Raw genomic sequence first — 24,591 nt, 5'->3', positions numbered from 1 at the left:
AAATGGTTTCAAGGTATCATCATTTTAAAGTTTGTTTTATCTAATACTGTCAAGCATTAAGAAATCCTATAACTGTTTCTTTCTCTGAAACAAGTGATTTTTGAATGTTGCACTAATATATACATCGGTATGTTTGTATGTGTGTCAATGGAATAAGTTGTGTCATTTTACTCTTAGAAGGCTAAGTAAAAGTAGCTAGCAACTTGGGTATTAGTTCCAAGGGTTGTATAGGATGGATACCACTATATTAGATAATACTAATTTATTTTCTTCTCAAACAATGCCACTATGTCAACAATTAAAAAAAACACTATATATATAAAAAAAAATAAAAAAACAGGACCTGCAAGAGCATGAGTTTTAAGTGATTTTTATTATAGCACTATCTTTTACACTTCATTTAAAAGAAAGGAAAAAAATTGCACTTTGAAAGACTTTTCAAGTGCATTTATTTATACATACTAAAATGAATCTGCATAGTCTTGTTGAATTACTAAATATAATGTTTGTGATGACTATATAATAATAATTACAAAATTAATTATAATTTACACACATGCGTGTGTGCACACCTTACGGAAACATCTTTCATCATTCCAGATATTACCAATACAAACTGTGACAATACTGAATTACTATATTTACAAAATTTGGACAAACAAAAATGGCAACTTCTGATATGACCTGTGTTCTATTATTCTATTATGCAAGAGCACAGCACAGAATATTATTATATGGGTATCTCCATGGAGTCAGAAATCAGAATACAACTGCACATATAAACTACCAAGAAATGTTGAAACAATGATTAAAATACTTAACAGAAACAATTTTTTAACACAAAAGGAAAAACAAATCATAGAACAAGCAAAGAAAAGCATTCGAGACAAAAGCAAGGGGAAGAAAGAGTTCGTTGCATGTTTTGCAGTCAGTTTTTTCTTTCTTTTCTTTTTACTAAAATTCTTAGAGCAAGAGTTTCATATAACAATACATAAGTCATTCTTGACCACTCTCCTGAAGAACATTTATTAAATCATCTGTATCTTTAATTCTGTTTGCTGTTAGAAATATTTACTATCGTAGGAACAGACAGTACTGTAAATTCTATAAATTTATGAATGAACACTAACTTCTGTTGAAGAAACAACAATTATATATAAAAAAATAGCTTTTTTTTGTATATGTCTACTGCTTAGATTTTCATAAATTAATTGATTTCTATACCAGTTGTTTAACATTAATATCAAATTAATTCCAAATTTTTGCATACAAAAATACAAAACTTGAAAGTATATGAACTCTGCTCACTATAAGCCAGATGCAAGTAAAATAGCAAATAATCTGACCTGATCACAATAGCAAAATAGATAGATTACAACTAACAAATGAAAAAAAAACAGCATTAAGTTTCTTAAACCTCATAACTTAGCAACAGCAACCTATTAAAAATAACATCTATTATGAAGAAATGAAGAGGCAACTATCTGCATTTTCAATCACTAGACATTGTATTTCGCAACTGACAGAAAATAAAAAAAAATAAAAAAATCAGCTTTTCAGAGACATACAATATGGTTAACTATATATCAGATTCCCACAAAAAATTATTACAAAGCGAATGAAATTTCAAAAGTATCTGCAATTATTTCCATTCTCACACAAATCAGAGTACAACTATAAAAATATATATATAAAAATAAAAAAATCACATACATCAAACAATTCTGTTAACCTCTGATTCAACATTGAAAAACATGGCATAAGAGCCAGTTTTTGTCCAATACAAAAAAATAAGACAAACCTTAAAGTAACTTAATCAATTTTGTCCCTGCAATCTAACCACACCAATCGATAAAACTGATTGCAATGGCACCAAATAATACATCAGTTCTGCAGGGTGTGATTACATTTTCTGGGACACAAGGCACTATATGAAAGCATCAAAGACAACTTAACAGCTTTGACTAGTAAGTCGCATGCTATCTGAAAACCACAATTTACACATCCATGCATAACGTAGGCAATATATTAAAATTTTCTGATACAAGTTTAACCACATCTCAAATCAGCAGCTGGGTTTTTTCTGCACTCAGTTTAATTATAACCATCTTTGTCTACTCTGGCAGAAATGAACCTTGCAAACCTGTCATCCTCTAAGAAATAATCTCAAGGACTGACAAATGATGAGAAGTGAGAGTATGTTATCAGATCTATGTTTCTTTGTACTTGTCAAACAGAACAAGAAGGTTTAAAGTTTTTCATTTCTTTTTGGTCTATTAGCTCTTCAATTTTATATTGACTAAGTCTCACTAGATTAACTGGGTACTGTTACTAAAGATATGTCTCACACAAGCAAGGAATCAAATGGTGAGCTAAACATAATTAATAAGTGATTAAATTATTAACTTCATACACTGATGGAGTAATGACATGACTAAGTTTTTCAAAATCCCTGCTAGTTAAATGCTGTTGATTACTATTCCACTTTTAATTATATATGAAAGTGAAATAGTAGTAGTAGTACTAGTGAAATGATGGATAAATTTTTTTAAAAGAATGGTAATTTGCTGATTAATGTTGAGAATTATGTTTATATTTAAATTGATATTAATTTAATACTCAATTCAAGATAAAGTAACAGAAATTAAAACACAAAGTATTAAAGAATTCTGCATTTGCAGAAAATATATTCTAAGCTTAAATTAAAATAGCAGAATAATGTATCATCCTGCAGTACATAAAAGTTTGATCAGCAACACTTGGTAATATAAAAATTAAGTTATTAATGTTCCTGGTAAACATTTAAAGAAAAATAATGGTAAGATCAGAAAGTTGAAGGAATGACAGGCTGTGATTTGTAAAATTGAATGATTGTTGCTGTTGTTCAAAATAAATCACGAAAAAAGGCATGAATGCTAGTTACAGCAGACTGTGGATATGAAATGTGGAACATTAAGTCACTTATTTAATGACTTCTGAAGTTTATTCCTCACAATAAATAATTTTTCTTTGTTTTTATGTTTATAGTTATAAAAATAAGATTAACAAATCTGAAAAACACTTCTGAAATGAAGGCTTTTCCTAAAAAATTTAAAAAGTAATAAATAATTTCTTTTACATAAATCTCATATCACATTTTATTAATATACTTGTTTCAGTCACTATTAAGTTTATTAAAATAGCTATGTACTTACTGATGGGAGTATATTTACATTTCTGTCATTACAATGATTTTTCAAATAGGCTGCAAAGCAGGAGTGTGAAATAAAAAAGGATATCATTCAGAACTGAGAAACACAGACTTAAAATAAAACAGACTGACTCCATCTATTACTGCAAACTTGGAAACAAAAAACGAAGAGCGAATGAAAGCTTCTAACTCCTCTACTTCTTCCCACTCTCATTATAACACACTCATCTGTTCTTAACTGAAGTTCTTTCTCTGCAGTTCAGTTTGGTATACTATTACTGATTCAACATAAAAGAAAGAAATCTTGAGTGGAACTGCATCTGTGCCAAGAATTTTACATCTCTCTATTCATTATTACAACACTGGGTATATTTACAGGTAAACAGATTTTTAGCCTGACTTCATCTGTTGTTCAATAACAAGTTCAGGAGTGTGATACATTTTGCCTATTATCACCTGCAAGTAGAAATGAATATAAAATAAACATAATTATTGAAAATCAACATCAATAAAAATCTGCTTACTCAAGATAATAAACAATTTCACAGTCTGATTTAATATCTGTCAGAAAATACAACTAAAATCAGCATTATAAGAATTTCACAAGTGTTTACATTTTAAAACTACCTCTCTAAATTATAAAATGATGATACCATTGGATCTTGGAACTTAAAACTACAGCATTTTCCATTAGTGTTTTGGAAGGTGAGCAGATATCTTGACAATTTTAAAGAAACCTATGGTTGCTAATCATAGTAGGTACACCACTGATTTCCCAGAAATGGATGGTCCAGCACCTCCTTTAGTCCAGACAAAATTATAAGAGTGCATTTAAATGCTCATAACCACCTAACTAGTTAACTTGACCTTCACAGATGGTATCAAGCATGTCAAGTCAATATCCACTTGCACTATATTTATACCTATGTCTTTCATTTAATCACTTAATTCACATTTAATATTTAAGTTCCTAGTTATCCATGGTGCTTTAGAGGCACGAGAAGGATATAACTAATGGGTGGAGGTATACTGAAAAATTATTATTACATAATCACTGTTGGTCTAGAAGAGGGGTCTCCAAACTACAGCCCGTGATATGATTTTATCCGGCCCGCCAATTGGACTAATTTTTCAATAAGAATTCGCAAAAAAACCCCATAGGGTTGATAGATTTCAAATGCATTAATTAAAATTGTATTCAAAATATATTCCCGAATAGCAAAAAGTAACCATAATCCAAGTTACAGTCTTTTTGACTGTAAAAGGTTGGTTAAAATGGACTAACGAAGAAAAAAAATTTTAAAGAATTCAAAATGAAATAAAAAAGTTACATCCGAATAAACTTTTTTATCAACAAAAAAATTTATGTCACACGAAATAAGAACACACAAAAAATTCGGTAAAATAACGGTTAAAATGAACTAACGAGCGAAAAACAAAATAAAAACAAAATTTCCCGATCTGTATTCATTGACAAAAAACTCGAAGTTATACAAGTTTTTCTGAAGCACTTCAAAAATTTGAACCCGAGTTTAATGAGATTTTAAAAACACAAACACAGTTGCATCATTCACATTAATGGTTTTATTATAATTTGTGATAAAAATATGAGAATTTGCTGATAGTGTTCGTTGTCATTAATATACGATAATTTAATCTCACATACTCTGCAATCAGTTTTTATCTGCTTTCAATAAAACTCGCATATCCAGTTCTAGAGTTATTTTTTTGCTACGGCCTGCTGAACAGTGCTGAAGTACCCAATGTGGCCCTCACGGTGAAAAGTTTGGAGACCATTGATCTAGAAAAATGGCTAATCTGGCATGGCCCTGGAACCAAGAATGCCAGAAAATTGGTGGTGTACCTGCATATATTACATATAAATCTGTTATTTCAGAGGTAAACTGTAGACTCAATTATATGAATAATAGTAAAAAAAAAAATGAGAGTTTGAAAACAAGAACCAAATCTCCGAGTCTCAGTGGTAAACTCTGAAGGAAACCACTGATGGATTCAGATAGGGAGGCATGTAGTGAAGTTGTTTGCAAGGATAAAAAAATCAGAACTCTGTGGTAGGCTATTTCAATCGAAGGTGAGCTGGCCAATTCATATGGACATTGCAGGGTTTTTCATCCTGCATGCAACAAATCGGCCAGGAGGTCATAAGCAATTTATAGACAAAAATACTCTTGTGGTGGATAATAGATAGCATTGTGTGTAGATGGTGGTGGTGGGATTAAGTAGTAGAGAGATGGTGAGTCATGTAATAAAGTATAAATATGGTTTCCCAACTTGCAAAACCCCTTGGGAACACAGTTGAAAAAAGTTACTCTATTCAAAGCAAGCTTGTTTTTCATATGCCAACAGCTTTGAAAGTCCAATCCAATACAGTTCTCAGGGCTTTATTCCATGTTAATTTTGGTCTTCTCCTGGGTCTTGTGCCCTCAAATACCAAACGAATAAGTCTGTCCAGTTCCATTCACCCAATGTGGCTAAACCAATGGAGTTGTTGCTTGTTAACTGTGTTGAGAATTGTTGAGTTAGGGATATTCAAATCTTGCAGCACTTGTGAATTAGTCTTATGTTCGGTCCAATGAGTTCTGATTATTTTCCTGAAGCATTTCATTACAAAAGCTAACAGTTTCCTCTCTGGTTCTATTTTTTTAAGGTCCAAATTTCTGCCCTTAGAGAGCTGTTGGTAGTATTATACTTTTAAATAATTTTATTTTTAGAGTTGTAGGAATTTTGTTGTTTTTCCAAATGTTATTAAGTTTATTCATAAGCTTATTGATTATTAACCATGCTATGGAGAGTCTGTGTTTTATTGTTGCTATATCATTTAAATTTGAAGTCAAATATGCTCCCAGATAATTAAAACCATTAACCTGTTCTATGGTTTCCTGATTACGTGTTATCTGTATATCTTCCAGGTGTCTTCCAATTTTCATTATCTTTGCTTTACTTGAATTTATAATCATATTATAATTTCTGCAGTTTCTTAAAATTTTGCAAGCTGGTATTGGAGATTTGATTTCTCTTTTATAATTACTACATCATTTGCATATATGATATGTGTGAGTGGTCTTCCATTGGCTTTTACTCCTTTTGTTGAGGACAATGCTTCTTTAATGAGCATATGATGAAAATATTAAAAAGGCATCCTTGCATAACTCCTCATTTGATTTCAAGTTTTTAAGTTGTGATATTTTTATATTGAACTTGCATTTGTGTTTTGATAGTTTACCTTGATGGACCTGTTGTTTCATTCTGGGTGTCCCCACAAATGCAGGTTGCAAAGTTTCCAGTGATGCCAATCTTGGGCTATTCTCCTCCATTTATTTACTACCACTCTGGTTAGAGAGCTTTCCCATTTAGTTGTTTTTCTCTTGGTTGATCTTTCTACCAGGTTTTCTCTTGGTTGATCTTGGATGCCAGTTTGTGACACAGTAAGTCCACTTGTTGTCGTTGAGTCTAGCAATATGTAGTTTAAGTTCTTTTTTGTGTGGTGCTCCAAGTTTTGGAGGCATAGGTTAAAAATGGGAAGACACAGCTGTTGAACATGCTAGCTCTAATTTTGATATCTAGCTTAGGATCTGCGATTATGGATTTGTAGAGGAGGTCCATGAAGCTCTTTTTCTTTTTGATATTTCTTCAGAAATATCATTGTTCATGTTTACTGTTTGACCAAGGTATGTGTAGGATTCTATACTTTCTATGGTGAAATTATTTAGTTGGACGGTGTGAGCTTGACAATATTTGATTCTCATCCATTTGGTTTTGTCAGGGTGAATTTTTAGTCCTATTTTATTACAGGCATCATGCACTTGATGAAGCATTGTTTCAAGTTGCAGAGAGTCTTGAGCTATGAGTATTATATTGTCTGCAAACATTAATATTTGGAGCAGCTCTCCAGTGATGTTTATGCCACCTTTTAAGTTGATTTTCCTTAAAGTACTTTCCGGAGTACATGTAAAAAGGTTTGGTGATATGACATCTCCTTGTCGCACACCTCAGTTCATGAAGATAGTTATAGGGTCGTCGAATAAGGTTATTTGTGTAGAGATACCAGTGTTAATTTCTTTAATTAGATTGATGTAGACTGGATCAATGCCTTGTTCCAGTAGTGCCTGTAAAACTATGCTATGTTCTACGGTGTAGAAGGCTTTTTTTTTAAAGTCAGTAAATAGAAAGCAAAGAGGAATCTGGTATTCTTTGCATTGTTCACTAAGTTGGGTGACTACTTGTATATGATCTATTGTAGAATAACCTTTTCTGAATCCTGCTTGTTCTTTACTATTATTTTCTTGAAGGATGGTTTTGATTCTGTTTGATATAATTTTTGTATTAATATATTAATTTATATATATATGTGTGATACATATAGGATTGTAATTTTTGATGTCTTCTATGCTGCCTTTTTTTGAAAAGAAGAATTATTTCTAATGTCTTCCATTTTGATGGCATTTATCCTTCTTTTTTGGTACCAAATAAATCTTTCGGCCAGAGCTTTATAAAGTTATGGTCCTCCTTGTTGAATATCTTCAATTTTCATCTGATTGATGCTGGGAGCTGCATTTGGTTTCATTTGGGAGCACTTCTGGTATATTGTATATATCAGGGGTGTTCAACCCGTCGATCGCAGAGCGATTTTTGGTCGATCTCTTGTGTATTCCTCCTTACTTACAAATTTAATCAAAACTGAAAACAATATTTTATTTATCATTATTTTGTATTATTTTTAATTCGCTTTAAGTGTATTGCTATCGTTTATTTATTTTTCGTTAAAATTGTCGAATCAGTAATTTTCTTATAAGTCCGGGTAAATGAATTAATTTGGATCAGTGGAAGTCAAACAGCGAGCCGAGTGAATACGATTATAAGCAAAGTGTAAAAACTCGATTGTAGCTTAAATATTCCAAAGCACATTACATCAATTTTTTACTTAGGTTAAGTCCCATGTGAATATTGCAAAAAAATAAACTTTGTTTGTCTCAGTATAGTTTGCATTAGATGATTTTGTAAATAACTCTTTTGAAGTTAACTGTATATACTGCTTTAATAAGAATATGTTAGTGCTAAAAACAAAGGCAATGTTTTTGTCTCCGAAGCTATACATGGCAGCATTAGAAAGATTGTTATTGAAACTTGTATGTATGAGAAAGGCTTGCAGGCTCTAAGTGTAAACATCTCCGAAGTAAGTCAGAAAGAGTTCAAACAACTTTCCGATGGCTGGAAGTTTGGGGGTTGCCAAACTTCATGCGAGGTCTCAGAGGAGGCCTAATAAAAAGGGACTGAAACAAGCAGAAGGGATCCCGGTTCCAGAATTGCAGTCAGAGAGGAGGCTGCCCAGTCCAGAGTCGCCGTCAGAGAGACTGCCTGGATCCATGTTGCTCGAGAGAGGAGTTTCCCGCTTCCAAAAAGGAACTTCTCAGTTTGAGACGTCGCTAGAGAGAAACTACTTCTAGGCCGCAGACAAGGTTTCAAATTGCCGAAAGGAAGAGTTCCAATTGCCGGAGAAAAGTTTCCAGGCCAGGTTAATGTCAGACATTCACCACTGTGTTGTGTTTTCATTACAATTTGATGAATCAAACGACTTCACTGATATTGCTCAGTTAATGGTATTTATTCGCATGGTATTTCAAGATTATTCAAGTAAAGAACTTTTGAAAATTATACCATTATTGGGAAGGACTAGGGGAGAAGACATTTTTTCGGCATTTGATGAATTTATGAAACAACACAAACTTCTGCTTTTTAAACTTGTGTCTATTACTACTGATGTTGCTCCTGCAATGATAGGTAATAAATCAGGCTTCATTTCATTATGTAAAAACGATGACAAATCTCCAGATTTTTTAACATACCACTGTATTATTCACCAACAAGTACTGTGTAGTAAAAGATTAAACACAAAAGATGTTTTGGATATTACATTTAAAACTGTAAATTCTGTTCAAGGAAAAGCCGGCGGATATTTAAATTACAGGCAGATGATGATAGGGAACTTCTGTTGTACAATAATGTTCACTGGCTCAGCAGAAGTCAATTTTTAGAAAGATTTCTTGTATTAATTAACGATATAAAAAATTTTCTTGATGAAACAGGAGATATTTATACACGATTGAGTTATAAAAGATGGTTGTTACACTTATCATTTTTAGGATTTCTGTACGAAATTAAGCAATTTAAATTTAGTGTTACAAGGTAGAGATAAAAATTTAATTGACATGTTAAGTTCAATAAAAACTTTCCGACAATACTTACTTTTATTAAAGAAAAATATAATCATCATCATCATCATCATCATCAAATTCCTGCTATGTACCCTCAAGGGGTGTACAGGATATGACAGTACTACATGAAAAAATTACATCATTACTAACTTCCTATCTACAATTTTCCTCCAAATCAGTCTGTTACTTGTCAAGACTTCAACATTATCAGATCTTATATTTCTATCGTCTAAGGCACTTTGTACCGTATCAATCCACCTATATCTTGGTCTTCCTCTGGGTCGCTTTCCTGCCAACCTGGCAGAGAACACTTGTTTTGCTAATCTTTCCTCTCCCATTCAATTTAAGTGACCATACCACCTGAGATTAGCTCTGCTAACGCATTCCTGGATGCTGACAATGTCAAGTTCTTTCCTAATATCCTCATTTTTAATATGATATTGCCATTGATGCCATCTGTTCACGCCTCTAATCTTTCTCAGGACTCTCATATCTGCGGTCTCTAGTCTTTGGTCAAGTGTTTTACTTCTGACCCAGCTCTCAGATCCATAAGTTAAAACTGGTTTGAACACTGTCTTGTATACAGCTAATTTAGTGTTCCGACTAATTTCTTTCTTATTCCATACGAATTTATTCAATTGACTTCCCACCATACCAGCTTTGCTGATTCTGTTGTCTATTTCTATATTTAGTTTACCATCTTCAGTAAAAATTGTGCCTAAGTAGCTGAAATGTTTTACTTGTTCCACAGGTTCTCCATTCACAACACAGTTGACATTTTCAATGATTCTGCCTATTTTCATTGTCTTTGCCTTTTTATTGCTGACCTTCATACCATATCTATTACAACAGCTATTCAATTTAGTCAGAGAATCTTGCAGACTTGTAGCGGATTTATTTAGAAGTATAACATCATCCGCATAAAGCAAAGAGCTGACATTAACATCTCCAATTTTGATATCAGGTTTAATACCACATTCCTTCATAATGTGATCCATATATAGAAAAATATAAATGACACCGAATTTAGACATCTCCCATATTTATTAAAATTTTTTGAACAAAATCAAGAAATGCTTTGCTATGATTTAAAAGAATTTATTCGTGAAATAGAATTAGTTGAGGAAGAAATAAATTCAAGATTTAAAGATTTGAATAAAACTGAAATGATTATATCTTTTATCAATAATCCATTTCAAGAAAACTTGATCACAGAAATTTCAAATAAAATTAGTGGGCTGTTTGATATAAACCAAGCTGAAGTAGAACTTGAGATAATAAACATTCAAAATAGTTTACATTCAAAATCAATAAACAATGAAGTCATTTGGAAGTATGCACATGAAAAATTCCCAATATTAACTGATATTACGCGAAAAATTCTGTCCTGTTTCGGATCGACATACTTGTTAGAATCTGCTTTTTCAAATATGACCGTCATAAAAAATCAATTACGAAACCAAATTACAAATGATCATTTGGATGATTGTCTGCGATTGGCCACTTCTTCATATCAACTTGACTATGAAAATATTGCAAGGTCCAAACAATGCCAAATTTCACATTAACTTTTTTTTTTTTAATCAACCAGCATTTCCTGTAACTTGTGAGTTTGTAATCAAAATAGAGAAATAAATATTTTATTCCAATATATTTGTTTTTTTTTGTTGTATTAAAATAATTAAAAGTGATAAATAAATTTTTAAATACACAAAGTCTTTAGTTGTGTATTTTTTTTAGTTGTTTATTTGTGCATAATCAGATATCAGGTTGGGTGAACATGATCTATATAAGAGAGTAGATCGCCGAATGACTTATATATATATATAAGAGAGTAGATTGCCGAATAACTTTTTATAGAAAAGTAGCTCACGTAGTAAAAAAAGTTGTACACCACTGGTGTATTATCAAGTTTTGATTTGGATAAAGGATATTTTGATGTAAAATGGTCATTGTAGAAGTCTTGTACTATCTTTTTCATTTTTGTTCTGTTTGTGTCTTCTTCCATCTTTAATAGTGCTGTTGGGACTGACTTTTTCATAGTTAATTCTCTTTCAACTCTTTTTATATCTTTTTAGATTCAGTTGCATTACTCGTTCCCCCCCCCCCCCCCTGTTTAATAGTCCTCTGGTATCTTCTTTCTTAATACTTTGCAAATAATTTTATATTCAAGTTGTCAGTTCAGTTAAACTTTCAGTTCTCTTATATTTTTTAGTAAATTCAAGGTTTGTATGAAGAGTCTTTCTTTTTTTGGGTGTTCTTGAATGACTTTAAAATTTTCCATGCACTTGGAAAGATTTTCAGGAGCATGTCATAATCCTTGTCAATGTCATATTTGGCAATATTTCATTTTATTTGATCAGCAGATTTCTTAAACAAATTAGGATCTAAATATTTGGGTTGCTGTGCACGGTTTGAGATTGACCGTATTTTTTCTTCCTTCTTTTGGTTAATTTGTAGGATGGCTCATAGTGGTCAGTGTACTGAATTGATGTCAAAATACTTTCTGACAATTATTTTCCTACATCTTGAACTATTCTTTTGCAGAACTAAAAAAAAAAAAAAAAGAAAAAGTTCTTATAGTAATTTGAAACAAATCTGAGTGTTTCAAAGTCTGTTTTTCTTTGTTAATATTTGAATAAGTTTTCTTCTATTGACAACAGAATCAAATATTTGTTTAAAATTCACAAAACAGCAATAAAGGTCTCTCCCCTTGTTCCATGAGATTTTGGCCAGACTATGAAGAGCAAAGATATGGTCATGTTGACCTGTTTTTTTTAAAGGTCAGCCTGTTCTTCTTCTATTAGCTGTTCATAAATGTTATTTAAATGATCCTGCATTAGTTTTACAAAGATTTTATAAGAGGGACAAAGAAGAGTAATTGGTCTATAATTATTACATTCTTGAAAATCACCAGATCACCAATCACCACATTCTTGAAAATCAGGGGGGTGCTTAAGGGTCAGGGGTGCGTAAGGGTCAAAGCTGTATAACTGAGAGGAGACCTCCACATAGCCTTTAAAGGAATGCGGAGAACCGACCAGGGCTTCTGACCTAATGTCCAATCCTCACCTTCTCGTGGTGCACCCTGTTGGGTATCTACTTTGATACTGAACGAACGAGGATGGGCTGGCAATTTGGGATTTAGCCGACCAAATTGTATTCTTATTGGTTAAACCAAAATAAAAAAATGATGGTACAACATGACAAAATTTCATGCCGGCTGGGACGTCGCCCGGTTAAACAAGGCCCCCGTTGTTTTCGCCAGGGAACCAGGGCGAACAGCGAAAAGTCAGCTACTGGAACAAATCTGAAAACAAACCCCAACTCAACATCACCAGAGTTAAAGATCGGTACTATCAACGTAAGAAGCCTGAATGGCAAAGAAATGGAGCTAGCTGAGGAATTAGATAAGTACCAGATCGACATAATAGGGGTGACTGAAACAAAAAAGATCAAAACTGGTGAGATCTTTCTGAGCAATAAATACAAAATGTTATATTCAGGCAATGACAATCAAGGAAAAGAAGGAGTAGCCATAGTATTCAACAAAAAATACGAGGCTAATCTTCTTGAATGGCAGTCAGTCTCAAGTAGAGTAATGTGGGCAAATATGAGAATGGGGAACTGGACAATGAGACTTGTTTGTGCCTATGGTCCCACAGAAGGTTCTACTAAGGTAGAAGTGGAGGAATTTTTTGAGGCTTTAGAAAAAGCAACTGACACAATAAAAAAGGAAAAGCTGGTCCTTGTTGGGGATCTAAATAGTAGAGTAGGAAATGATTGTGAGACATACAAAAATATTTTGGGAAAATTTGGAGAAAAGAGCAAAGCTAATAATAATGGCAAATATCTGTTGGATTTCTGCTCAGGACATGGACTGGTTATTACTAACACCATATTCCAACATAAAAATGTGCACAAATTCACATGGAGAGAAGAGGCTAGGAATAAGAAAAGTCTCATTGAGTATGTTATTGTTGATAGTGATGTTTTCTTCCTGGTGCAGGACACCAGAGTGTACAGAGGATTTGAAATTGGAAGTGATCACTATTTAGTCTTGAGCAGGATAAAATTGAATTTCATATTGAAAAGAATAACATGTAAGAAAGTTTTAAAGCGAATAAAAGTTGAGCAGCTCTCAGATGTGAACTGTAGACTAAAATACAGAAATATTATTGAAAAGAAAATGAAAGAGTTTGAGAACAGGAATCAAACCTTGGAGATTCAGTGGCAAACTCTGAAGGAAACATTGATTGATTCTGCCAGAGAGGCATGTGGTGAGGTTGTGTGCAAGGATAAAAAAATCAGAACTCCCTGGTGGACACAGGAAGTTAAAGAGGCAGTGAATGAAAAGAAGAAAGCATATCAAAAGTTCCTGGCAAATAAGTCAGCTTTTACTCTTACAGAATACAGAGACAAATGTAAGAAAGCTAAACAGTGTGTAAAACTAGCTAAACAAAAGTCATGGGAGGACTTTGGCAAGAATATAGAAAATAAATATCAAGAAGGTGGCAAAATATTCTGGTGGTTGTTGAAGAAGCTTAGGAATGGAGGAAAGAGTGCTGTAAAAGGAATTAGAGATGATAAAGGTGAAATGAAAACAGGAGAAACAGATATCCTTGAAGTATGGAGTAATTACTTTGAAAAACTGCTAAATGAAACAAGCAGTGATAACAGCACAATGGTAAAAAACACTCAACAGGCATGCAGTCAGGAATATATATCCATACTTGAAGTAGAAAAAGCCATCAAAGGCTTGAAATGTGGAAAGGCAGCAGGAGTAGATGATATTCGACCAGAAATGCTGAAGTATGGTGGTATAAGAGTCTTACAGTGGCTGCACTGCATAGTTCAGAAAGCCTGGACAGAGGGACGAATTCCCGATGATTGGAGTAGAGCTCTCATAGTACCCATATATAAAAAAGGAATTAAAACTGAATGTGAGAATTACAGAGGTATTTCCCTACTGAGTGTTCCTGGCAAGATCTATGCAAGTATACTTGAGAAACGGTTGAGAAGAATTGTGGAAGAAAAGCTTGGTGAAGAACAAGCTGGATTCAGGCCAAATAGAGGCTGTCAGGATCAGATCTTCACTTTACGACAAATAGTCGAGAAAGCATGGGAATATAACAAAGATCTGTATTTAAGTTTTGTCGATTTGGAAAAGGCATATGACAAGGTGCCAAGAGAGAAGCTATTCAATACGCTGCAGTTATATGGTGTTAATGGGGCATTATATCAAGCAATACTTAGTCTTTATTTGAGTTGTGAGTCAGCAGTTAGAATTGAAGGAAGTACAGGACAATGGTTTAATGTTAAATCTGGTGTGAGACAAGGATGTACATTATCCCCTCTGTTATTCATTATCTATATGGATCACATTATGAAGGAATGTGGTATTAAACCTGATATCAAAATTGGAGATGTTAATGTCAGCTCTTTGCTTTATGCAGATGATGTTATACTTCTAAATAAATCCGCTACAAGTCTGCAAGATTCTCTGACTAAATTGAATAGCTGTTGTAATAGATATGGTATGAAGGTCAGCAATAAAAAGACAAAGACAATGAAAATAGGCAGAATCATTGAAAATGTCAACTGTGTTGTGAATGGAGATCCTGTGGAACAAGTAAAACATTTCAGCTACTTAGGCACAATTTTTACTGAAGATGGTAAACTAAATATAGAAATAGACAACAGAATCAGCAAAGCTGGTATCGTGGGAAGTCAATTGAATAAATTCATATGGAATAAGAAAGAAATTAGTCGGAACACTAAATTAGCTGTATACAAGACTGTGTTCAAACCAATTTTAACTTATGGATCTGAGAGCTGGGTCAGAAGTAAAACACTTGACCAAAGACTAGAGACCGCAGATATGAGAGTCCTGAGAAAGATTAGAGGCGTGAACAGATGGCATCAATGGCAATATCATATTAAAAATGAGGATATTAGGAAAGAACTTGACATTGTCAGCATCCAGGAATGCGTTAGCAGAGCTAATCTCAGATGGTATGGTCACTTAAATAGAATGGGAGAGGAAAGATTTGCAAAACAAGTGTTCTCTGCCAGGTTCGCAGGAAAACGACCCAGAGGAAGACCAAGATATAGGTGGATTGATACGGTACAAAGTGCCTTAGACAATAGAAATATAAGATCTGATAATGTTGGAGTCTTGACAAGTAACAGACTGATTTGGAGGAAAATTGTAGATAGGAAGTTAGTAATGATGTAATTTTTTCATGTAGTACTGTCATATCCTGTACACCCCTTGAGGGTACATGTCAGGAATTTGATGATGATGATGATGATGATGATGAAAATCACCTTTTTTTTTATATATAGGAAAGATTTTGCCTATTTTCCAATCATTTGGGATAGTCCCCAGTGAAAAGAATATTACTGAAAAGTTCGGTTAGCTGTTTAATTAGATCAGGTCCACCATTGTTATAGAGCTTTGTGAATATTTCATCAATTCCAGGTGCCTATGTGGATGAAAGCTTTCTTCTCTAAAGATATTAGAGAAGTAATTGTGCCAGATGTGTTCTATTTTTTCTAATATCTCCAGTTACCTTTTCATGGTGAATGGCGAAAGATGTAGCCTCTGATAATCTTTTAACTGTAGAGTAGAGAAATTTGGGTAGGCCTGGTTGGCCAAGTGGTGTTAGTGTATCCGCTCTCCGGACAAGGGGCTGCGGGTTCGAATCCTGCTTAAGCATGGATGTTTGTGATTTCATGTTGGAGGTTTAATGGAATATTTTTTAGCACTGGGAAAGGATTAAACCTAAATTTTAAAACTTCCATTATTTCGTCTCAGTCACTGAGGTACCTTCATAGATTACAAATAACTTTTGTAACAACACACCCAAATATAATACAATCCTAAGTGAAACATGTGGGTGACTCTAAAGTCCTATCTAGGTAGTGCAGCCTCTATGGGCATTTGTAGGCGGCCTATGAAGCTTTATGCAATCGTATTTATTTAAATTCAGTTGATTTCTGAGTGCTGCCGCCAGAGATTCTAAAAACAATTTGTTTTTGGAATCTGCATTCAGAATCTGATAATTAACGTTTCCCAAAATTTGGGAAACATTAATTATCAGAGATCCCACGTTACATTCTAGGCCACCTACAAACGCCCATAGAGGGCGTACCACCTAGATAGAGCTTTAGAGTTACTCACGTGTTTCACTTAGTACTGTATTGTATTTGAGTGTGCTGTTACAAAAGTTATTTGTAATCCCTGAAGATGCTTCAGCAACCGAGACAAAATATTGGAAGCATTAAAATTTAGTTTTAATCCTTTCCCAGTGCTGAAAATATTCCATTAAACCTCCAACATGATGTCCTCACAGCACTAAAGCCTCAACACACGGATGTTTGTGATTGTCTTCCACCTTCATACATTCATTCATCCAAGTATAGATACACTCTCCCAAGATGGGGGTCACCACAGGAGAAGTAGACCCAACCCTCCCACAATGAGAGAAGCCTTCACCCTGTAGTGGGTTGAAAAGACAGGCTGATCGTAATCATCACCATCAGAGAAATTTAGAGTTGTGACCATAAATAAGCTTCTGTATATTGTTACACCTGATATCTTGAGAATATAGTATTCTCAGTTATCATGGTGTAACATGAAAAATAAATAACATAAATAAAAAAACCCTGCATAAAAAGGATAATTTAATTAATAAAATATTCTTGCATCCAGTATAAATTGAGTAAAATGTAAAGGTCTATTGTTTAGTTAAGGTAACAAAAGAAAAGAATGTATTAAGATGTATTATGACTAAACAAGGAATTAGTATTAAATAAGTAGCTAACTAAGAATTAATATAGTAATGCGATTAAGAATGAAAGAGTTAAGTGCATAAGTATAAAAGAATGAGTCATGAAACACGCTATGTAAGAGGCTACAGATTAAGCATTAAGTAGAATTCTGAGAAAAGGTTTAAAAGGGGGTTAAGATAGAGGCTAACAAGAGAAATAACGGAATTTCGCTTAGGACCTATACCCGGATAGAAACTTCGTTACGAGTTGCCGATCAAAATGACGTATGGCGGCCAAATGCTACCCAATTGGTAGACAGACGGAAAACAAGTAGGAGGTGGGAAAAAGAAGTAAGAAAGGGCGCCATTAGGGTTGGTAACCCCCCCCCCCCTCGTGACTTTTTGCTTTTTTTCGAGGAGTAGGCTCATTTGGGTTTTTGGGGGGAAGACGTTTAGATAGCCAAAGAGGCTTGAGGCCTTTTTGCCTTTTGCCAGAAGAGAAGAAACGTTTGGATAGTCGTGGTGGTTTTACTTTGGTTTTCTAGTGGATTTCACGGTGTTCCTGAGTGGAGAGATATGGCTTATATCCTCATGTCACAACAAGGAATCGAAGGTGAGCGGGAAAGCTATTCCCGTATTCCTATGTAGAAAGCGAAATACACCATAGAGTCATAGGAAGCTGTGAAAATGTCGATGTCCTCGTTTCGGATAGTACAGCCGACCACGCAGATGTTTATATAGCCCTGAATTGCAAGAAGATATGCAAGCAAGTTCATTCAGTGGAAGGTAAAGGCCCGTAAGTGAAGCTAAAGAAAGGTATTGTGAACTTTGTCTTATGTTAACTAGAAGTTGTTTATAATAGGTACCATTGTCATAGTACGGAACTGTTAAGGTGATTAGGGAGAAATTATAATAGGACTTTAGAATTTGATAGAGAGTGTTAAAAGTAAGCTAGCTAGTGTTGATAATTTGTGAATAATTAATTATCCTAAGAATCTTGAGTGCCTACTACATTGTAAAAGGAAAGTTAATGACATAGTTGTGTGTTAATGAAGTAAATGGTTTTGTTAATGTTGAGTTAGATTAGAGCGAATTGAGTAATCAAGTAGCCTGAGGAATTTGAATGCCTAGTGTGATGTGTAGAGAATCGGAATTGTCATAAGTATGTGCTAGAGTAGTTAATGATTTTGTTAGTGTACTAGAAATTGAATAATCTAATAATGTGTGGTGATCTAAAATTTTTATGTTAAGTGAATTCATGTTTTGTATGAAATTTTGTAGCGGCATGATCATAGTAACTTTTGTTGAATCATAGCCCATCCACTTGTATTAAGCTAATTTTAGTGTGCAAGTAATTTAGTTGAGTATTTTGATATGTACCATGTTTAGAGAAATAATAAACCTTTTGTTTAAATGATAAAAGGAGTTGTCTGATGTTGCTAATCCAATGCACCACTTAGAAACATTCGAGCCTAACCACGCGGGGGATTAATGTTGAGAAACAAGAAATAGTGTCACGACTGCAATAGTTACACTTTCAGATATTTGAGTTCCTTTCTCTGTTTATGTATAAGATATCTTAAACTAAATATCCCAAAGGGAGCAGTTAAAATACAAATACTAGGGATACTACGGGGAACAATAATTCAGATATTAGTAGAAATTTTGGTGATGTTTTGAAAGTAGAAGTTAGGAGAATATAGACGAAGGCAGTTTGTAAGACAAACAAAATCGCAAGATAGGGACATAACAATATTTTTCTGCTTTATCATTCAGTCACTCTATTTTTGCATGCCAGCACATCCTGTTTAGCTGGTTTTGTAGGCTTTTGTAATATATATTCTGTTTTGGACTTTGAAATTCAGAGAGACAGATATCCGTCTAAATTTACTGACACAGCAATAACTGAGGACAGCATGGTCAACTGTATGAAAAACTGACCAAGTACAGAGATGTGGAGATTGAAATTCAATGAATTTGGAACAAAATAGCAACAGTTCCGATTGTCATAGGAGTCTAGGAGCAATACTGTGGTTCTTTATGAAACATCTGGAAAAGATGAGATGGTGTTATATCGGGAAAGCTCAGCCTTCCCGATATAACAGCATTATTAGAGACATTTCACATTTTAGCAAATATAGTTGATTCCTAGGCCTTTCAATAAGGCATGAAATAAACACACTACTCAAAAATTTCATTGTTGTTGTTGCATGTTACTCTTTGACTGAACTCTGTTAACTGAATACAGAAGTAATATTTTATAACCTCATAACCAATATAATAACATTACACACTATAAGTAAAATCTTATGACAAAACAAGTGGATAAATGGAATGATTACATGATGCTGCTGGATTTTGCAAAGGTGTATAAAAGTATCAAGCTAATGACATTCAAATCAGAACTAGTCAAATTTGGGTCCTAATGATTCTTGTAACAAGATTAGTCAGTGACTCACTGGCATGACTCTTGATGTATTGAGAAAACAATAATTATGCCAATATTCACACACTTCTATTCTCAAAGAAAGGGTTACGGACCACGAGATGGCGGCACTAGCTTGCCACCTTCTTCACTGCGTACCGATGAATCATTGATAGCCTTGGGTCAGCTATCTCGCTGATTGGCTACCAGTGGAGACTGAACTGCCCACTCAGTCTCCAAAAGTTAGATCGGGTAAACGGCCCCGCCTACTCCCTATACGGGAACAAATAGGTGTTAGCTGATTTTTTTTTTTTTTTATTCTCAAAGACACTGTAAAAAAGGATGTAAAAATTATATAAAATGTTTAAGCATAAACATAAACATATATATTGGTCTGCATTCCTTACCTGTCTTTTTATGATTTCTAAATTCTCCCTACCATATTGCAGAAGTTCTTTAATCTTTTCTGGATCACTTTCATGTCTATGTTCCCGAAATGCATCCTTTACTCTTCTTATTGCATATGTTCTGTAACATTAAAAAAAAACAACTTAGAATCCTCAATAACTATACACTATTTTAGTGTTTCTATTCCTTGGAAAAATTAAAAATAAATTTATCTTAACTGCCAAACAGCTGATGGAAAAGTATGGGATTACCCAGAATAAAGAAATAGAGAAGCATGCACAAAGGAAAATTTATCTTTTTCTGTGGACATTTTTTAACCCAGCGTTAGTAAGGTGGGGGTGTGGGGGGGGGGGGGGGTGGGGGGGGGGGGGGGTGGGGGGGGGGGGGGGTGGGGGGGGGGGGGGGTGGGGGGGGGGGGGGGTGGGGGGGGGGGGGGGTGGGGGGGGGGGGGGGTGGGGGGGGGGGGGGGTGGGGGGGGGGGGGGGTGGGGGGGGGGGGGGGTGGGGGGGGGGGGGGGTGGGGGGGGGGGGGGGTGGGGGGGGGGGGGGGTGGGGGGGGGGGGGGGTGGGGGGGGGGGGGGGTGGGGGGGGGGGGGGGTGGGGGGGGGGGGGGGTGGGGGGGGGGGGGGGTGGGGGGGGGGGGGGGTGGGGGGGGGGGGGGGTGGGGGGGGGGGGGGGTGGGGGGGGGGGGGGGTGGGGGGGGGGGGGGGTGGGGGGGGGGGGGGGTGGGGGGGGGGGGGGGTGGGGGGGGGGGGGGGTGGGGGGGGGGGGGGGTGGGGGGGGGGGGGGGTGGGGGGGGGGGGGGGTGGGGGGGGGGGGGGGTGGGGGGGGGGGGGGGTGGGGATAAAAGAGAATGTAGATGGCATGATTAGCATAGTGAGTGACAGACAAGTAATTATTATTGGGGGGGGGGTTCGACAATGGGAACAGAGATTGGGAGGAGGATGAATGGTTAAAGGAGGGAAGGAAACGAAATTTACACAACCATTAAGAGATAATTACCTGAGACAGCATATAACAGAAGGAACACAAGGTTTGAGAATGTGGAATCTGGTCATACATCTGAGATAAGTAAACAATCGAGATATGCTACCTCTGCTCTTGGCAGAAGCAGCATACCCTACCCTTCTGATGCTCTTCTAATCTTTTTTGGTTTCATTTCTGCTATCATTAGTTAACTAAGTCTCAATTGGGCAAGTTCAACTAACCAATGTCAAGGTAGTCAGTCTCTTGACAAGAATAGATTAAAGATCTGTAGGCTTCAAAAACTAGCTGATAGGTGAAAAATAGGAAACATGATACATGCATAAAAAAGTTAACATCAGGGATTTATAGGATTGACAACGAAGATCTCTTTCAGTACATGGGGAAGGGAGAGAACAAGGAAGGAGTCATAAATGGAAATTTTGTAAAAGTGTGTTAGCAAGGGTGTTAGGACTAGATTTTTTTCTTGGAGGGTAGTGAACAGACAGAATGGGTTATCAGAGGTGGTTGTGAGTGCCTCATTACTGAATAAATTTAAGGAGAGATATGATATGTATTGCGTGAATAATGTGGCTCTGCAATGAGTTCACAAATGTACATATGTAACACTCTGTGGAGCAATCCATATAACACATGGATTGCTTTCATTTCAAAAACCATTGATTTATGAGCCAGCAAATGGATGTACAGAATTGACTTTATCAAGTGTGACTGATAAAGTGAAGGGCAAAGTACTTAGGCATCCACCTCAGTAACACAAAAATCTATAACATGCACAACTGGATGCATCTGCACAGCTGTTTCAAATAGGTATACTAGGCAAATGGAACAATATACAAGCAACTTCTTCACTCAGGAGAATTGTCATAATCGACCAGATGGCTGCAAGTGTACTCTGGCCCCCCAATCAAAGTCTGACCTCCTTCCAAACACACACACACACACACCTAGATTTTATCCAAGGGCAATCACACATTTCATCTGGAATCAAACCAACTGGACATCCTATGCAACACTCTGCAAGTTAGTCAACAAGGGAGGCAGGGCCTAGTCTCCCTTGAAAACAAAATCACATATATCCAAGAGCAATCACACATTTCATCTGGAATCAAACCAACTGGACAACCTATGCAGCACTCTGCAAGTTAGTCAACAAGGGAGGCAGGGCCTAGTCTCCCTTGAAAACAAAATCACATATTTTAGGACTGCTATTTTGCTCAACACAAGACACTTCAGACCAATCAATCCTATAAAAAATCTGTTGGACATATCCTGACAGAATCTACCAGAGAACTCCAACTATCCACAGAGTCTTCCACATACATAGTGCTCTATTACCTTCCAAACTAACTTGGTTATAGAAAAGCAGAAGTTCATCACACAGTGACTGGATCATCTCAAAAAGCTGTGCTCACCAAACCACAGTTTTCAAACAGAAACTTAAGTCCAAAAACCAGTCTCTCACTTTGTGTCCATCATGAAACTGAGCAGGAGTAAGAACCACAGAGACATCCTAATTAATAGCATGAACTGAAAAGCATTCAACAGTCAACCAATGATCTCCCAAAAGCAAAAATGCAGTGCAAACAGATATCACCTCACCTCTCAAGGAATCCAAATTACTCCTGAAAATGCATGCCAACAAACTCTTTGGCTAGTGTCACCTGAATCTTCCCTGTCACTCTTACCTAACAGTCTCATGTAAATATACCACTTCATCAATGCATCCATAACTTCATCCACATTGGCACACCTACCCAGACCACCTAAACTTTCAATGGAATTTCTACTACAAAACAAGATACACCAGACCAGATGCAGACATAAGTGGAGGCTTTGGCATAACATACTACCCACTCCTAAAAAGCTCCACAAATTCCGACCACACAATACAGCCATGACAATTATTAGCATCTACTCCACATAGAGCAGAAAATGTATAGAATATGTAACTTATTCATTATTACTGCCAAGGCTATCATCTACATTAACAAAAACAAAGGAAAAAACCTGGCACCCATCCATCACTGAATAAGAGCAACACCTTAATCAAAACTTGCAACATAGGAAGCTATACAGTTAACTGTTGCTTGAATACCACCACAGAGAACAAGACACCATAGCACAGTTCAACAGAGTAAAATATAATCTGCGTTCTCCTGAGTTGGAGAAGATAAACTAAACTTTCTTATATAGACAAGATGCCATCCAGAACTGAAACGTGTTCACCACAACAAGAGTAACTTATCCTTCTTTCTTGTTGGTGTTTCTATGTTTTAATACAGCTTAAAAATAGTTCATATCCTCCTATAGGCATTTTGTAAAATGTAAATAGTTTCTTCCCATTTCTTCAAATGTAGTTTTTAATAATTATATATATCCAAGGGCATAGTCACACCAACATAATACACAACTTCTCTCTACACAATACTAGTGTATCTAATTCGTCCTAAAGGGATATTATGTCAGTCATTCAGTTTTGTATCATAAACTATTTATTCACTTTCAACTGTATTATGTTAAACAAGAGAGAGTTTTTGTTATATCTAATTTCCGTATCTTTTAACTGTCTATTTAGTTGATAGGCGGAAAAGAGGGGACATAATAGAAACTATTAAGATATTAATGGGGTTTTATAAAATTAATGCAAATGAAAATTTTCAATATATACGCAGACAATCAGAGAACTTAAGCCAATCCATGGGAGTTGTGTAAAAGTGTGGTTAGAGGGGTGTGCGGACCAGATCTTTGCGTGGAGAGTGGCGAGTGAATGGAATGAATTGCCCGAATGGGTTGCGAGTTCCCTGACAGTGAATGATGCGTGTATGATGATTGATTTGGGTCTCCTGCAATGAATCTCCGGACCCCAGGAGATACCATAAAATAGTATATTATCAATACTGTTAATGATCTGTGAACTGAAAGGCAGCTACCCATCCAAAACAAATAAATTCACAACTGAAATGTTTTAGCCGAATTGCAGAAACAAATAAGTAATCATACCTGTACATATAGCTTGTAAAACAACGAGACTCCTTTAAGAGTTGCTTATATAACTGCAACACTTCACGAGTCAACGCCATAGCTACAAATAACACACACTATGAATTATCACACTGCAAAAATGCACATGGTTCGAGAAAGTTTACCATAACAACGATTCTTTCGAACCACACCAATTCAGCATGTCCCGGTTACAAGACGCATGGTTCGACAACGACTGCCACCTGCATTTTTGAATTATCATTTCCATTATTTTCCGTAAAAATCAATGAACAAATAATTTTTGAACGACCAGTGATAGACCACTGACTATTCAGTACTTGAATTTAATTTCCATCAAGATTGTAGTATTCATGGAAATAACATTTATTTCTATCAGATAAAATTCGAATACTGAATAAGCAGTGGTCGGCTAGTTTTGACAATAGGTTGGACAGTTTATTATAGTTTGTAAGAAACTTTGTGTGTGTGCATGTTACATTAATTGTTTTTGTAATCCCCATAGATGTCCTAGTGACTAGGACGAAATATAGGAAGTATTAAGTTCTATTTTAATTCTTTTTGAGTGTTGTAA

At 35.5% G+C, this 24,591-nt stretch overlaps 1 protein-coding gene across 1 annotated transcript; it reads right to left on the bottom strand.

Moving 5' to 3' along the window:
* Positions 1-354: 354 nt before the first annotated feature.
* bcn92 (LYR motif-containing protein bcn92) lies at positions 355-24,223 on the bottom strand. Its single transcript, XM_090408071.1, has 3 exons — positions 24,018-24,223; positions 20,031-20,151; positions 355-3,646 (listed from the first exon to the last, which is right to left on the bottom strand). Exons 1-3 carry the CDS (start codon positions 24,095-24,097, stop codon positions 3,581-3,583), a joined length of 267 nt encoding a protein of 88 aa, XP_090264197.1. The 5' UTR covers positions 24,098-24,223; the 3' UTR covers positions 355-3,580.
* Between the last annotated feature and the right edge of the window lie 368 nt (positions 24,224-24,591).

The sequence above is a fragment of the Typopeltis vanoorti genome, chromosome 18, assembly GCF_054136105.1.
Source record: "Typopeltis vanoorti isolate ZY-2024b chromosome 18, IOZ_Tvanoo_1.0, whole genome shotgun sequence".
NCBI lineage: Eukaryota > Metazoa > Arthropoda > Arachnida > Uropygi > Thelyphonidae > Typopeltis > Typopeltis vanoorti.
Note: the sequence above shows the minus strand (reverse complement) of the source record. Positions and strands in the feature narration are given on the sequence as shown.

What these genes read in the sequence shown, in the direction of transcription:
- bcn92 (XM_090408071.1), bottom strand. Translation starts at nt 24,097, where the DNA reads ATGGCGTTGACTCGTGAAGTGTTGCAGTTATATAAGCAACTCTTAAAG. An exon ending in TTTACAAGCTATATGTACAG is followed by an intron (nt 20,152 to 24,017) that starts GTATGATTACTT and finishes TTAATGTTACAG; the next exon opens with AACATATGCAATAAGAAGAG. An exon ending in TAGAAATCATAAAAAGACAG is followed by an intron (nt 3,647 to 20,030) that starts GTAAGGAATGCA and finishes TTCTACTTGCAG; the next exon opens with GTGATAATAGGCAAAATGTA.